Here is a 17,318-nt window from a genome sequence, read left to right on the forward strand (position 1 = left end):
TGTTTGGCAAAGTTTCTTTATGACAGATCATATTCTTCATATCACAAAGCATTAGTTCAGAACTCAGATGCATAGACATTTTATCTGCAAGCACACCAGTAGAAATATTGCTTTGTAAACACTTCCATTTCTGATTGTAAATTGCTAAGTTTACATATGAAATTCATTTAGACTGGAAATCATCCCATTTTACAAATTAGCACAATCTATTACATTTGTCTCAAAGAGAAATTAAACCTTAAAGAGCAACGTTCAAGATAATCTGAAACAGGGTGTTTTAGCAAGTCCATATGTAATTGGGTGTATATTTTCTGTATTTTTTTTCCAGGCGTGGCTGATTACTAAATAAAAATACTTTCTTCTATATAACCACCTTGGATCATTTGGTGTTGCCACATGTAGATTTTACCCCCATCTCTTCACCACAATTTCCATGTCAGAATATTTGAGGTGTTAGATACACTGGTTTTGAAAGGAAGTGAAAAGAGGATTATGAAGGAGAAAAATTGCACTAACACCCAAATATCTTGATGATCAGCAGTGACTGAAATATGCCAGGTATGCATAAAAGATATGCATAAAACATAAAAACCAAAATCAGATTGCCCTTTTTATGAATAAAGTTGTCAAATCAAAGTACTATCGATCTTAGGTACTTCTATATCTCCCTTCATGGTAATAGCTGAGCACCTCACAATCTTATTTGTAGCTATCCTTACAACACCCCTGTGTGATAGGGAAGTGCTGTTATCCCCATTTTACAGATGGGGAACTAAGGCCCAGAGAGATTAAGTGACTGACCCGGGATCACACAAGTTGTTTATGGTGAAACAGTAACTCACACCCCAGGTTAGTGCTCTAACCTCTGGACCATTCTTCCTGAATACACATTCATTATATTACAAGAGTTGCTCTGTTGAATCTCACTGCAGAATACCATGAAAACTAGATAGTATTTTTGGTCTATCTAGATTAGAGATCTAATTAGAGATCCTGAGGTGCAAAGTCTGGCTCTAGATTGAGAGGAGGGAACTGGTAGGTCAAATATTGGGCTTGGGTTCAGTCCATTACTGGAAATGGCAGCTGGTTACAGAATTGGGATCTGGATTCAAACTTTTCCTAGCTTTCCATGTTATTTGGATGTGGGGTATTAACCTCAGGCCAATCTCTAGCCTGAATTTACCAGAACACAGACTGTAGCCTCATTACAGTGTTTGCCATACTTTCTCTTTGAAGCGCAAATGGTCACATAAAAGTTATTGAGTGCAAAGGCTAGAAACAGAATAATTACGTAAATGCCCTGAGATATCATTGTCTGCCAGATGCTGGTGTCTTTAGCGTCTCACATTATCTCGTATGGAATCGGTCTCTTCTGTTTACTTTTCAAAAGAAAGCCAACAAGAGTGAAAATAACAGCTGCAAGCACCACAGCCGTAACAATAAATGGAGCCTGGGAATGACCAGCAGTAGTGGTAAGTGAACCACGGGAATCCACATCTTCCTGATGTTCAGAATAGTCCAGCTCTGTGAGTTAAGAAAGAGAGTTTGTTACATTTTGTTCTCTGTTCTAGTTATTGCCAAAGATACCAGGACAAAGAGAACTTGAATTTAAAAAGTTACATTCTAGATCAGGTCAAGAAATAAATCAATTTCACTCTATTTTATACAAGACATTCTAGACACATCAATCCATCTTTATATTAGTAAAGACTATTTCATGAACTGAATCCCCAGCAGAGATGTTTTAGGTTCAATATTAAGAAAATATCATAACTAGCACAAGAGCTAGGGAATGGAATCATTTTTCAAGGAAGGTTGAGGTTTCTCTTTACTGCAGATATTCAAGGTGAGACACGACAACCACAGTTCTTGAACAGTTTGCAGATAATTAAATCAATGAAGCTATAAGAAGATGGACTGCATCTCATCTTTCTTCCCGAAGAATTGATTCAATTAGCATTTTTGGGATGTGAAGATTAAAATGATGGATTTGAAATGTGCTAAATAAGGAACTAATGTAGATGCTATTAGTCAATAAACAAGTCCCTCGTGTTTTTAATGGAGCTGATGATAAACCAGTAAAAGCATGCTGCAATGCTAGAAATCGGAAGTAAACTGACATGCAAAGATTTTATGCAATGAAATGAAAAGTGATTTACAGAACCTTATACTAAATACAAGAGAAGGTTATTTGCATTTACCAGCATTCCTGTTCTCAGTGCCTTCTTTCCAAAGCTCAATTGGCCCAACAACAACATCCACTTTTTCTTGGTAAGAGCTTGTATCTCGCTTGGACCTGGGTATGCAGCCCTGGTAGCATCGGGAAGAATAATCATATACCCGGCACACCACCATTTTAAACTGCAGGTAAACTGATGAATATTGATTAACAAACTTGAAGGCATTAAATTTGAAGCGTATGGTGGAGCTGTAGGGTGAATAGTATGTACCGTAGGTAGGATCTCTAGCACATCTAAAATAAACAAACAAATAAATACAATTAATCTTCATGTGTACGCACAAAAATAAATCACTGACATCAAGCATTTTCTATGTGCAAAGATTTAAAAAAAATTAACACCGCATTAACAACAGAAAGGGACAAAAATATGTATTTGTAGTAAGAAGAGAAAATGAAAGAGGTTAAAATAGTGGCAGTGACTTGTCTGAAAGCAAAACATGCAATATCGCTTTCCCTAATTCACCAAGGTATTTATGTGCATGCCTAAGAGTGAGAGTAGTTTTACTGAACTTGCATGCTTAAAGTTAAGCTTGTGCATAAGACTTTATAGGATCAGGCCCCAGGACTGACAAATTGCAAAGGAGTCACCTAGAGGTGTCATGGCAATTAATCTATGGAAAGGGCCCAGAGCTGCTTATTTATATCTCCAGGTTGTCATGCATATGATCCCTATAGAGCAGCTGGTGCAAAGGGTGTTAATTGTTACTGATAAGGTGGGAGGGATAGCTCAGTGGTTTGAGCATTAGCCTAATAAACCCAGAGTTGTGAGTTCAATCCTTGAGGAGGCCACTTAGGGATCAGGGGCAAAAATCAGTACTTGGCCCTGCTAGTGAAGGCAGGGGGCTGGACTCAATGACCTTTCAGGGTCCCTTCCTGTTCTATGAGATAGGTATATATCCATATATTTTATTATTATAAGCAGGGCCGGCTCTAGGTTTTTTGCTACCCCAAGCAAAAAAAATTTTGGCTGCCCCCCGTCCCAGCCCTGGGCTCCTCACCGCACCCGCCTGCTGCCCCAGCCCTAGGCTCTCCCCACCCACCCACCCACACCCCCTGCTGCCCCAGCTCTGGGCTCCCTCATTCCCCCCCACCATTGCCCCCCACACACATCTCCTGCCGCCCCAGCCCTGGGCTCTCTCCCCCCCACTCCCCCACCTGCACCCTCCTTCCACCGCAGCCCTGGGTCACTGGTAACTCGCTCCCACAGCAGGTCATTCAGCATGAATTTCACATGTGCACAGAACACAGACAGGATTGGTTCCCATATGGTTACAGAACTGCAGTAACGTGGAACAATTTTCAGCTTGTGTGATTGGAGGATATCTGGATACATATTATAAGACTGTCCTACATAAATGAGGAAAAGTTGAGGTGCCTTTATTATTCTTTTCTTCCACTCTTTCTTTCTATGGGAAATTTGCCAATGCAATATCACTGTCTTCCTTTTAAACAAACAAACAAACAAACAAACAAAAAGGTAATGGCTATTGAAACTAGCAATTCCAGTCCTAATAACCACTGGGAAGCATTTCTTGCTCAATTTTATCCTACTTTTTCTATAGCAAGTTACAGTGGATCAGTATATTTGATTTGGGAGAAATGAAGTAACAGCTGCCCAAACTGAGCTTGAGCACTCCTGAATTTTGAGGTGTTCAAATCTGGAAGGCAGGTGCTGGGGGGGGAGGAAGGGGGAAAGGGGGCTGTGGCTCTGCGGGGGAGCACGGCAGCATGTATGCAGCAGTGTGTCTGGCGCTGCGCGGAGCCAGACACGTTGGTCTGAGTGGCACAGTAAGGGGGCTGGGGGGTTGGATGGGGCGGAGGTTCGGGGGGGCAGTCAGGGACAGGGAGAAGGGGGAATTAGATAGGTCAGGGGTAGGGGGGTAGTCAGGGGACAGGCAGCAGTTGGATAGGCATGGGAGTCCCGGGAATTTGTCAGGGAACAGGTAGGGGGTGGGGTTCTAGGGGGGAAGTTGGGGAGGTCTCAGGAGGGGGCAGTTGGGAACAAGGAGAAGGAAGGCTTAGATAGGGGGTGGGGGTGATCAGGGGACAGGGTGCAGGGGGGGTTGGATGGGTTGGGGTTTCTGTGGGAGGCAGTCGGTGGGAGTGGATGGTGGCAGGGTGGGACTACCCTCCCTCCCTGTGGAGTGTCCTATTTTTTGAATGTTAAAATATGGTATCCCTACCCTTCAGAGTACAGCTCTCCATTCATAGCAGACTGCAGCATGAGGTCTTAGCTACCTCATGCCCTCTCCCTCTTTCCTGTTGGTAGTGGCCAAGGGAATGCTGGGAAATGTAGTTCTTTTCCTGCTCCAGGGCTGGCTCTATAGGCAGGGAGCTAACCAAGGAACTACAGCTCCCAGGGCCCCCTGTTGGTTCTCAGCTCCAGGCTGGATCCCTACCGCCCCTGCAAATGGGCTGCCCCAAACATGTGCTTGCTTTGCTGGTGCCTAGAGCCGCCCCTGATTATAAGGGGGAAATGTAACCACGATTTAAGCTCTTAAGTGAGGCTGGCCAGAAAACAGCAATTCCATTTCACTCACAATTTTGAAATTTGTTTTTGTTCCAATGCAGAAGAAAAATGAGAAACCAAATGTGAGAGAGAGCCAACCCAGACTAGCCAAGGCTGTTACCCAGGAGATGGGAGGGTCAAGTCCCTGCTCTGCAGAGTCCCCCCCAGCAGAGCAGGGACTTGACCCTCCGTCTCCTACAGCCCAGGCAAGCACCCTAACCAGCTGGGCCTAGGTCTCTCTCTTAGTCTCACCTGAGAAACCCTTCTCAATGTCATTTCTGTCAGAATCGCCATGAAACTCTTCAGCTTCGATGAACAGCTGGGGGGGGGGTTGTTTGTTTGTTTAAACAGGAAAAATTTTAGTCACAATTTTTTCTACCAGCTCTACTCTGAAGGGCAGGCTCCGTCTCTTTACTAAATGGCTATACAGCTCCTTGCACAATGGGGCCCTGATGTCTGATTGGGTTCTAGGCGCTACTAGATATGAACAATAATGATGATAAATTCCTTCTTCCGTTCTGTGCCATATTATCCAACTCATTCCCACTCCTCTGATTTCTGCTTTGGATGCAAGAAGCAAGAAAGTGAACGTTTCCAATGAACCCAATCTCTAGTAAGTCAGCTGCACAAGTGCTTCATAGAACAAAATTCTAGTAAGCTTCACTTTCCTGTCAGCATTGACTCATGCCAAAGTTCCATGCCAGTGCATTCTGATTCAATTTAACCACCATGAAAAGGAACTCAATTTATCTGTTAACACACTGCTGTTATCTCAAAATAAGGTGCAGAGTTGTCATATGGTCAACGCATTGCATACAAATATTAATGATCTCACTCTCATAATAAAGATCTCAAGGTATTGAACTACTTTTATAATAATCTCAGTTTATACTGTACAATATGTTTTTCTGTTATATTCATGCCAATATTTGTGTCACCTATAGAAAATTAAGAGATGGTTGAATTTAGATATGGTAAATTTATTTCCTGTTGGGCTTTAATTTAAATAAATATTATTAGATTTAAAGTATTTGACTTTCTCTGCATTGAATGATTTTATCATATCATTTCTTAAAAGGGCTGGTCTGAATATTTAATTTTTATATTATGCAATAGATAAGGAGTTTTTAAACTATCATGCTTTAAGGTGGCTTCCTTAAAACTTAACTCTTGTATATCCTGCTACTCTTCTACTACCTGGATGAATTATTTTGAAATTTCATTATTTAGTCCCCATTATTTATATACCATTAGAATTTCACCAGTAAGTGAATGAGTCAGACATTTATTGACAATGGGACCTGCTCCTGAAAGATTTGCCCTTTCATACCCAGAAAGATGTAGAATCTAGTGATAATGGAGAAATCTACTGAAATGCTGGCAGGTAAAGCATAGGAAATGCCATAATGGATGAGACCAGTGCCTTTTTTTCTTGCCAGATCTAAGAATCTCATTTGTTTGGTATAATTCATTTATCTAAGTTTTCCACAAGAAATGGTTTAAGCCAAGCCACACGAACAATTCTAGGCCATTTGAGTGACATCTAGGAAAGCAGGAATATCAAACATTAAACTTCTGTCATTTGAATCAAGGATTGAATTAGTCATTTGAAATAACATTTCCAGTATAGTACAAAAAACAAGAACAGAACAAGAATGAATAATTAAAAAAAAGAATCAGAATATTTTGAAAATACACAGTTGAATTCTATAGACAAACTATTTGGGGCTGAATTCAAACTTGATGTAGGCAGGTGAAAATTCATTGACCTCAGTGGAGTTTGGGATAAAATCTGTTACTATGTAACATGCTTGAGTGGACTCTTGCATGATTGCATGGTCTAAACATCATTGCTATTGTTATTTCTCATTTCATAGCAGGATTGGCCAAAAAAGTTTTTAAAAAAAGTTTAGTGGCATAGGGAACTGAAATCAATTCAAATTGTCAATATTCAAATTAGTCCATAAACAAAACAGATACAGAAGAGCATGTACAGATCTATTGTTAATCATTGCTCAGAAAGTCCTTACCCATTCCTGATAATATCATAGGTTGTGGATGTAACACTACTGGGATTAGGTGATGCCACACATGTGTCCAAAAACAACGCCAGATTTGGGTCAGAGCTGTGAATTGAAGCTTGAAGGAATAAATTCTGGTTCAATCTCACGTAGTATGGAGAGTCATACACTGGCCGTGAGAAGGATGGTGATTCGTAGAATGAAATGTTCACGTCATATCTGCTGTACTGCGTTTCATTGACCTCAGTAACATCCTCAGCCACATCCTGAGCAACATACATGATTTCTTTCCATGTGTTTTGGAGCATTTTGCAGTTGACATGCAAGTGAAGATCTTTTTCCCTTTTGATTATGTAACCAGAAGAGGTTGCTTTGATCAAGTTGGAATACATGATAGTATTGCTGTTTCCCTGTTTGACACAGTAAGTACAGAATTATCTAATGTAGTCACATTTTTGCCACACTTACCATTATGTCACTAAACTTTTGATGAACGCATTTGAAAAGCATTGCTTCCATTAGAAGTATTTTGAAAAGAAATGAGACTTTGGTCATTTCTAGTCACAACACATTTTAAACAAAATTGTTGGCTGTATGATACAGTGATTACAGTGAGATGTGAAAAAATATTTTCACTGAACCCAAATACAGCCAAGTTAGTTAACATTAATACAAAGGTTGAACATGAAATGCACAAAGGTCCTGATTCAGTAAGGTACTTAAATGTGTTTAACTTAAAGCACATGAGTAGTCCTATTGAAATGAATGCTTTAAATTAGATTTGTGTAAGTACCTTGCTGAACAGGGGCCTGTGCAAATACCAAGTATTTTGATTATTCACGAACATCAGCTCATGCTCGAAAAAAGTCTGTGAACATGGGTTGAGGTTGTTCGCATATCCTCCCTGTCCCATAATATTGTAGCTTGACCTTATGGGGAATAAGTGAGGAGTTTCTTCAGGCAGAGGAAGAATAGATGGTAGTGTTCAGTGAATCTTTCTGTTCATGACCCATTTCAAAATAAATTCTGCAGTTTGCACAGAGCTACTTACACAGGTGCTAAATATTCAACTTCATACCTCTCGTCTTGTGCCACAGCCATTATATGGGATGTTGAATATAATATCGTTTGTTGTAATCTTTGGTTTACAATAAGGGTCATTCAATCTGACATTCTCTGCAGTGTAGCCTTGTGAGAGGAGATAGGCTCTCTTAACAACTGCATGCATGTATTCTGGCAAGCACAGAAGAACTGGTGGGGGGATAAAACATATATTATTAGTGCGTTCAGGCATACAGTAGTAATTAAATGTTCAACCAATACATATGCTGCTATCTACTCTGTGTGTATGTTGGGAGAGGGGAGGGTGTTCATAAGACAAATCACATGATTTCACTTCTCTTATGTCTTAATTATCAAATTATGCACCAGGGGGCTATGGTTTAGGCTGTGGATAACTATCACTAAGAAAATCTGCAAATTATTCTCTCCTTGTGATCAGAGTCTCCCATTAGTGTTAAGGATCATATGAATCACAGTTACCATTGTAGAGCAAATTCTGGAGTCAAGAGAAAATCCACTTGAAGTTGCTTGGAATTTTCCTTGAGTAAAATTAAGGACAATAATACCAGGGCCTTTATTAAGGACATGAACTAAAGACTTTCAGTATTTCTGGGAGAGAATGATCTAAACACAAGGGGAGGTGAAGACAAACAGTAAAGTGAAATTAGTGTGTTGGTTGACAGCAATTTTGCAATCATGAATTATCCTGATCAGCCAATGGAACTAACCAGTTCTGTGCTATTCAAAATGAGTAAGGGTTGCAGAATCAGGGGCTTGCATGTATGACCTTACATAAGCCTTATGGGGTTTGGAGATACATGTTCAGAGGCCGATTCACATCAATGAGCATCAAAGTGATAGTTCTTCATTGGGTACTCGATCATGTATAGTCTTTTCTTGGGCAAAAGGCACACTCAAAAGAATAGTTTTCCCTGAAGGAGGACTTAGGGATCAGGCTTTGAATGTTTGTGAAAGTTGTTCAAGTTCACTTGTGGGCACCTCTGTAGCTGAAGATGTGGACAAATTGCAGGGGACTCACAGAAGAGCATCAAAAACTGGGAAAGGAAGTGCAGGGAATAATTCTAAATATAAATAACTCTAATACTAAACATGTACCAGTAAAATGCTAGACAGGCATTGAGCTCAGATAAATAACAACTAATGAATTGGGCGGAGAACATGAAATTGACTCATGCTGTATGAATTGGGTTGATTGCAATGAGAGTTTTGCCTGCATCAGGACTAGGATCAGACGCAAAGAGAATGAGCAGTCAGGTAGTACAAGAGGCCATAAGTAAGAGTAATGAGACGACATGGTGAAAAAGTAAATTTAGGCTGAATATAAGAGAAAATGTCCAAAAATAATTTGATAACAACAAACAGTTTTATATTTAAACAAAATCAAAATATTGTCTGAAAGTAATAGGTCAATAATCACACAGTGTGAAAGATGACAGTGAGTGGTACTACACTGAGGTGGTTGAACGTTAATCAATGGTTATTTATCAATAAAATCAATAAATGGCTTGTCTGCTGAAAAGCAAAGTTCTGTATTAAACATGAACTTACCAGTATTCTGATCTGCTGGAATGTTGTAATAGTCAGCACGAAACCCTCTGTTTGTTATACTCGAGTCACTGTGAAATCGAACTGTCATCAAGTTTGAGGACGATGTATATGTGAGATAGGAACCATAACAAATTTTCCCCAGTAAAGGAGAGGTATAGAGTGGCCCATCATATATCTCAATATAATCATGTTGGCATCTACCACCTTCTGTCCTGGAGAATAAACATGAACATTTTGTAAACTATTTTGTAAACTTCTATTTAAGTATTCATCACAAAGCAGCACAGGAATCTCAGATTAAGCCCTTCAGACTGCAAGGTGTTCATGGCAGAGATTGTCTTCATTTTGTATCTTCTATGGTACCAACCACTTTGTTAGGACTCAAAAAGTAACAACAAATAATACTCCATTCATGCCATTTTTGATTTTAGGTTGACCGGTCACTTAGAATTGTTAAACCCTGTTGAGAAATATCCTTCAAATGCAGAGGGTACCAGTTTGAAAAGTCCATGACATTGAACCCATGAATTGCCCAGAAAACTAGTGCTTTACTTACGAGATATCTCTAAATGAAAGTGTTATACGGTAATTGCTCACTGCTTCTATTTCCCACACACAATCTGCATTGTTTGGATAGAACGGGCTTTGAAATGTCCCAGATGAATATTGAAGGACACCACCACAAGTATATTTTGCTGCAAAATAAAATGTAAGAAAAAAATACATTAGTCATTAATATATATATTTGTATATATTTGCATATGATTTATCAGTCAGAGCCAAAAGCTACTGAAGTTAAAGGAAAGCCTCCCATAACTTCAATGGTCTTTATAAAAAGTGCTCTATGATCAGCATCTGATCCCAAGAGCTGTTGATCCCACTCACAGTCTCATTTAATGCTCAGGACCTCTCACGATTAGGCCCTAAATGTATATAGCTGAAGACAGAAAATATGGACCAAAGAAAATGTTCAGGTGAGAAAGATTATGCTTTTTTCTCTCCGATAATGTTATGTTAGAAATTCAGTTTGGAAATCAAATTTTGAAGTAGCACCTGGTGCACTGGGAACAGCCTGAATGAAAATAGCGTCTACAGTCAACTTTGGAATGTAACACTTTTTACTTAACGCAGAGCTTGAAGTGACACAAGGCTTATACATTCCTCCTCAATTTTGTCACATACAAGAAAGAGAAAGAGCTAGAAAGGTCATTATCTTGATATATCTTGTGGTCTTTTTGATAACAAACAAACAGGGCTTCATTTCTACTCTGATGCAAAATGAAAACAAATGTTAACGCCTCAGAATTATTTTCCAAACCAGAATTTTTGTTTTCCAGCCATAGCCTGTTGAGAGAACAATAAGTACTGTAAAAACAGCAAAAATGAAGGAAGCATAGTCTAAGGGAAATGGCACAGGCACTGGGAGTCAAAATATCTGGTTTCTATTCCCCACTCTGCATTCATGTAATTTAGCAACGTAATCCCACCAAATGCCAACAGCTGCGAACTGAGACTGAGGGCTGATAGACACAGTCCAGGACCACAGGGTGAGCACAGGATTGTGACAGCATATCGGAAGATGGCAGAAGACCAGGGAGCAATTCAATAATGATACCAAGAAACCTTTATTGCCTGAACCAAGTTTGAAATTTGGTCCTTTGAATTGCTTTTCAATTTATCCTTGCCCTCATTTCAGATCATGTGGCAACTGCACTATGAAACCATAAGCTAAACCATCTCTAGCACAGAATCCCATAAGAGAAAAACATCTTAGTGAAGCCAGAATGAGTTAGCACTCACCAGTGGTTGTGTACCAGGGCCATGATGGAGTGTATCCCGGTGTTCCTGCAGGAAGATAACAGAACTGAAACTAGAGTCCTATGGCGAATTCTCACAGGAATAGCAAAATGCACATTGCCTTCACAAATCCCAACATCAAATCATCAAGGCAATGAAGCTATTCAGTGAAACAGTTGGAAGAATTTTTTTGCAAGACACCTGCAAACTCTTGTTATTTACCTGAACAGATGACACCGGCATCTTCAGAATAACCACAGTTATGAGAGAGCCATCCTGAATGAGCCTCCTGGGGAATGACCTATGTAGATGCTTGGCAGAAAGGCTAGCAGGCAATCTAAATGTGAGGATCTTGTTCTCTTCTAGGGAAGGAGTGATGGAACAGAAGCGAGAGCGAGTTGGATGGATTGAAGAAAACTATATTTACTCTCCACACCTCAGTGTTCTGAGGGAACAATATGCAAGACTAGGGGTGTGTAATGGATCTGTACAGTTCAACAAATGTACTGAGAAACATTTATTGCCTGTACCACATTTGAAATTTGCCTTTGAATTGCTATTCAACCTGTTCTTTCTCTCATTTCAGTTCATGTGGCAATTCTTGTATAAAACCATAGGCTAGATTTCAAAACATTTCTAGCACATAACCCTATCAGAGAGAAACATTTTAATGAAAGCAGAATGAGTTAGCACTTACGAGTTGTTGTGTACCAGGGCCATGATGGAGTGGATCCTGGTGTTCCTGTAGGAAGATAACAGAAGCATAACTAGAGACCTATGGTGAATTTTCACAGGAATGACAAAATGAACATCCCTTCTGCTAGATTCCAAATCCCCAACACCAAATCATGGAGCCACCAGAGCTCTTCAGGTTTCAGAGTAGCAGCCGTGTTAGTCTGTATCCGCAAAAAGAACAGGAGTACTTGTGGCACCTTAGAGACTAACAAATTTATTAGAGCATAAGCTTTCGTGGACTACAGCCCACTTCTTCGGATGCATACGAAAACTTATGCTACTCCTGTTCTTTTTGCAGAGCTCTTCAGTGAAACAGCTGGAAGAATTTTTTTAACCTGTGCAAAACATGTCTCCCAAGTCTTATTTTTGAAGCAGCTGAAGTTTTTTAGCTGAAACTTCCCAAAATACATCAGTCCCTGGGACAAATGGATTTGAGCCTTAATGGTTGAAGTTTGCCAAAGTAATAAGCAACTAAAATTTGGATCTTATGATGGAAACTGGCAACCTCTACAATAAGTGACTCTACCAGCTCTGCCTATAATAAATTTCAGTGGTGATCCTGTATATGAGCATTTCAGCAAATTAAATTTTATGTAATATGGATAACATGTAAGTGATGAGTTACCTGTTGATGGAGATGTTGTATATCCAGCAGCTGCTAGGGTGAAATATGAGAAGTTATAGTTTCAGTTATAGTGTCTTGGAGCTTGAAATTGCTAATGAATGAAAAAAGACTCTGGTATTAGCTTGGATGTACTTATAACATTTTAGCTGCAAATGACATTAGAAGCTGCATGACTTTCCTGGAGGATGTTATGTTTCAAAACAAGTAGATCAAAACTTTGAGACACCATGTTCGTAATATGTTGTGAAGGGTAATCATAAAATATAGTAAACTGTGCTTGACTCCCACTGAAGTCAATAAAAAAATTCCCCAAAAATTTACCTTTCTTGATGAGAAAAGATTATGGCTGAAACTTAAATAGGTCTTTCATCTTTGGATCTCTAAGTGCTTCATGACCTCGAGTAAGTCTCATTATCCCTACTTTACTTTGTAGGTGAATGAGGCATAAAGAACCTAAGTGGCATGGCACTACGTTTTCCACATCCCATTTCCATGCCCTATCACAGCAGCAGCATTCTACTTTCAAAGGAAGTGAGGTTACCAGAACGGAAAACTAACCCTGGTGACAGATGCTCCCCTTTGGAGCTTCAGACTAATATCATCATTACTTGACCATCCTTGGGTGCTACCCCACTCCCTCCCTTTTGTTATTGTTGTTGTTGTATATCTTTATTCTATGCTAGCAAAATCACATTCACCAGGGAGCTAACTTGCTGGCTGGTTGAAGCATGGAACTAATGTTTGAGGAAGTAGGAAGGTGGACCGTTTATTATAGGATTCAGTTCCAGAAAGTGTATTTCATATATTGAAACTTCTGCAATGTGACTTTCAAAAACATCTTTGACATGGTGAAAAGCATATTCTGTGCCAGTCATTGACCTTCAAGTCACCTGCAAACTCTTGATATTTACCTGAGCAGATGACACCAGCATCTTCAGAATGACCACAGTTATGAGAGAGCCATCCTGAATGAGGACAGTCCCATAGACTGTATTCCGATCCTCTGCAATGCACACCATCCAGAACAATATTTCCTGTTCCTTGACCGTAATAGGCACCGCTCTTTGCTGCAACACCATATCCACATTCAAGCTGCCGGCACACAACATTTGCATCATTGAGATCCCAAGAATCATCACACACTGTCCCCCAGGATCCTGCATAATAGACTTCAACACGACCTTCACATCTGCTCAATGAATTGACCAGTCTCAATGCCAGCCCTAAAATAGATTCAAGGAAATTATTATTAGCACATTAGTTAGTTCTTTCCCTCTTGGTAACATTGTGACAACTGGGGTCAATCTGACCCACATATAGCACCGCATTTGACCACTTTTGTGGATTACATGTCCAGATCAGGTCACACATCTGAATCAGTGTGATGTCGAATCCCACAGTAAAACAAACAAATAAATAAAATAAAACATAGGCGAGACAGCACTTACCACTTGGCGTGGTTCTCACTGGAGTGCTTGCTACAGTAAGACAAGGGGACAATTAGAGGACCCCCTGAGCTTCCTCAGACTAATACTTCTAAGGAATATTTTCAAAACAGTGTACCATGTGTCTTACTGGAGTACAGATATATTATCTTTACTGCCTTCTTTCATTCATTGTGTTCATTAAAAAAAGCAATCTTTTTTTCTCTCATGATGTGTTCTTCATAAGCACATGTTGCTCACAGTTATTACCTCTACATTTTCTCTTTTGCTTTCCTTATCATGCTAGATATTTCCTTTCAAAATAAGTTGAAGGACCATATATTAAAGTCAGAAAATGTTCCTTAATGGTTCCAGGGGAATGACCTACTTAGGTTCTGGCCAGATAGGCTTGTAGGGAAATCTAAATGTGAAGATCTTGTTCTCTTCTAGGGAGGAAGTGATGGAACAGAAGCAAGAGGGAATTAGATGGATTGAAGAAAACTATATTTACTCTCCACATCTCAGTGTTCTGAGGGAACAATATGCAAGAGTAGGGTTGTGTAATGGACCCGTTCAGCTCAACAAATGTATTGAGAAACATTTATTGTCTGTACCACATTTGAAATTTGCCCTTTGTATTACTATTCAACGTGTCCTTCCTCTCATTTCAGTTCATGTGGCAATTCTTCTATAAAACCATAGGCTAGATTTCAAAACCAGAGCTCTTCAGTGAAACAGCTGGAAGAATATTTTTTAACCTGTGCAAAACATTTCTTCCTAGCTGAAGTGTTTTAGCTGAAACTTCCCAAAATAGATCAGTCTCTGGGACAAATGGATTTGAGCCTTAATGGTAATATGTAATAAGCAAAGTAATAAGCAACTAAAATGTGGGTCTTATCATGGAAACTGTTAGTATACCTTATATTTAAAGTGGCACTACCAGTCTGCCTATAATACATTTCAGTGGTGATCCTGTATATGTGAATTTCACCATATTAAAATTTTATATCATGATGGATAACATGGAAGTGATGAGTTACCTGTTGATGGAGATCTTGTATGTGCAGCAGCTGCTAGGGTGAAACACAAGAAATTATAGCTTCAGTTATTAGTCCCATACAGTTGGGCAAAATTTTTAGGCCAGGAGTTTTTTTATCTAAATTGCAGATTTATCCACACCAAAATTTTGCGCCATTCATGCCAGTTTCAATTAATTGTTCAATTTAATTAAAATTTCAAACACTCCACTAGGAACATTTCTTTTTAAAAATATTAAAGAAATATTTCATTTTTTTTAGTTTGAAATGATTTTTAGTCTCAAAATTTCCTTTAAAAAAAAAACCAAACTTGTAAAACTAGCTGAAATCAAACCAAAACAGTATGGTTTTGTTCAAATAAAATGTTTTGAATTATTTGAAACACTGATTTTTTGAAATTGCTAATGAATGAAAAAAAAATCTGGTATTAGGTTGGATGTATTTATAACATTTTAAGGGGAAATGAGGGGTAGAAGCTGCATGACTTTCCTGGAGGATGTTATGTTTCAAAACAAGCAGAGCAAAATTTTGAAGACACCATGTTTGTAATATCTTGTTAAGGGTAATCATAAGATTTGCTTGACTCACACTGACCTCAGTGAAAAACTTCCCAGAAAAATTTACCTTTCTTGATGGCTAAAGACTTAAATAGGTCTTTCATCTTTGGATCTCTGAGTGCTTCATGAAGTTGAATAAGTCTCATTATCCCTATTTTACTTTTTATGTATGAATGAGGCATAAAGAAGCCAAGTGGCATGGCAGATTCATGAATAAAGTAACAAACAGTCAGAAAAGTGCTTTAATGTCTCCTGGGAAATGACCTATTCAGGTTCTGGGCAGAGAGCCTGATAGGGAAATCTAAATGTGAAGGCCTTGTTCTCTTCTGGGGAGGGAGTGGTGGAACACAAGCAAGAGGGAGTCGGAGGGATTGAAGAAAATTATATTTACTCTCCACACCTCAGTGTTCCGGGGGTATAATATGCAAGAGTAGGGGTGTGTGATGGACCTGTACAGTTCAACAAATACTGTTGAACAAGTACTGAGAAACATTTATAGCCTGTACCACTTTTGAAATTTGCCCTTTGTATTACTATTCAACCTCTCCTTCCTCTCATTTCAGTTCATGTGGCAATTCTACTATAAAATCATAGGCTAGAGTTTCAAAACATTTCTAGCACAGAACCCAATCAGAGAGAAACATTTTAATGAAAGCAGAATGAGTTAACACTTACCAGTTGTTGTGTACCAGGGCCATGGTGAAGTGTATCCCATTGTTCCTGCAAGAAGATAGATAATCAAAGCATAACTAGAGACCTATGGTGAATTTTCACAGGAATGACAAAATGTATATGCCCTTTGCCAAATTCCAAATCCCCCATGAAATCATAAAGGCACCGGAGCTTTTCAGTGAAACCGTTGGAAGGAATTTCTTAACCTGGGCAGAACAACAGGTCTTTCTAGTTTTATTTTTGAAACAGCTGAAATGTTTTAGCTAAAACTTCCCAAAATACATCAGTTTCTGGCCCAAATGGATTTGAGCCTTAATGGTTGAAGTTTGCCAAAGTAATAGGCAACTAAAATTTGGATCTTATGATGGAAACTCTTAAGCAACCTCAACAATAAATGGTGGTACGAGCTCTGCCTATAATAAATTTCAGTGGTGATCCTGTAGATGCGCATTTCAGCATATTACATATAAGCGATGAGTTATCTGTTGATGGAGAGGTTGTATATCCAGCAGCTGCTAGGGTGAAATATGAGAAGTTATAGTTTCAGTTATTATTGTCTTGGAGCTTGAAATTGCTAATGAAGGAAAAAAGACTCTGGTATTAGCTTGGATGTACTTATAACATTTTAACTGCAAATGACATTAGAAGCTGCATGACTATCCTGGAGGATATTATGTTTCAAAACAAGTAGAGCAAAACTTTGAAGACAGCATGTTTGTAATATGTTGTGAAAGATAATCATAAAATATAGTAAAATGCGCTTGACACCCACTGAAGTGAATAAAAAAATTCCCAAAAAATTTACCTTTCTTAATGAGAAAAGATTATGGCTGAAACTTAAATAGGTCTTTCATCTTTGGATCTCTAAGTGCTTCATGACCTCGAGTAAGTCTCATTATCCCTATTTTACTTTTTGGATGACGGAGGCATAAAGAAGTGAAGTGGCATAGAAAAAGCACGAATAACATCTAGGTTTCCCACATCCCATTTCCATGCCCTATCCCCACTGCAGCATTCTACTTTCAAAAGAAGTGAGGTTACCAGAATGAAAAACTAACCCAGACTGAC

The 17,318-nt window shown here is 39.1% G+C and overlaps 1 protein-coding gene across 1 annotated transcript in view; it reads right to left on the minus strand.

Annotated features, from left to right (window-relative positions):
- The window catches only part of DMBT1 (deleted in malignant brain tumors 1), a 162,638-nt gene continuing 145,320 nt past the window's right edge, over positions 1 to 17,318 (minus strand). The window contains 13 exon segments of the mRNA XM_065553629.1: positions 1 to 1,524; positions 2,202 to 2,473; positions 6,782 to 7,182; positions 7,851 to 8,023; positions 9,404 to 9,615; positions 9,960 to 10,098; positions 11,204 to 11,248; positions 11,898 to 11,942; positions 12,561 to 12,593; positions 13,472 to 13,783; positions 14,009 to 14,038; positions 15,025 to 15,057; positions 16,254 to 16,298. Coding sequence (XP_065409701.1) covers positions 1,343 to 1,524; positions 2,202 to 2,473; positions 6,782 to 7,182; positions 7,851 to 8,023; positions 9,404 to 9,615; positions 9,960 to 10,098; positions 11,204 to 11,248; positions 11,898 to 11,942; positions 12,561 to 12,593; positions 13,472 to 13,783; positions 14,009 to 14,038; positions 15,025 to 15,057; positions 16,254 to 16,298 — 1,922 coding nt within the window. The 3' untranslated portion in view covers positions 1 to 1,342.

This window comes from Chrysemys picta, chromosome 7, assembly GCF_011386835.1.
Source record: "Chrysemys picta bellii isolate R12L10 chromosome 7, ASM1138683v2, whole genome shotgun sequence".
NCBI lineage: Eukaryota > Metazoa > Chordata > Testudines > Emydidae > Chrysemys > Chrysemys picta.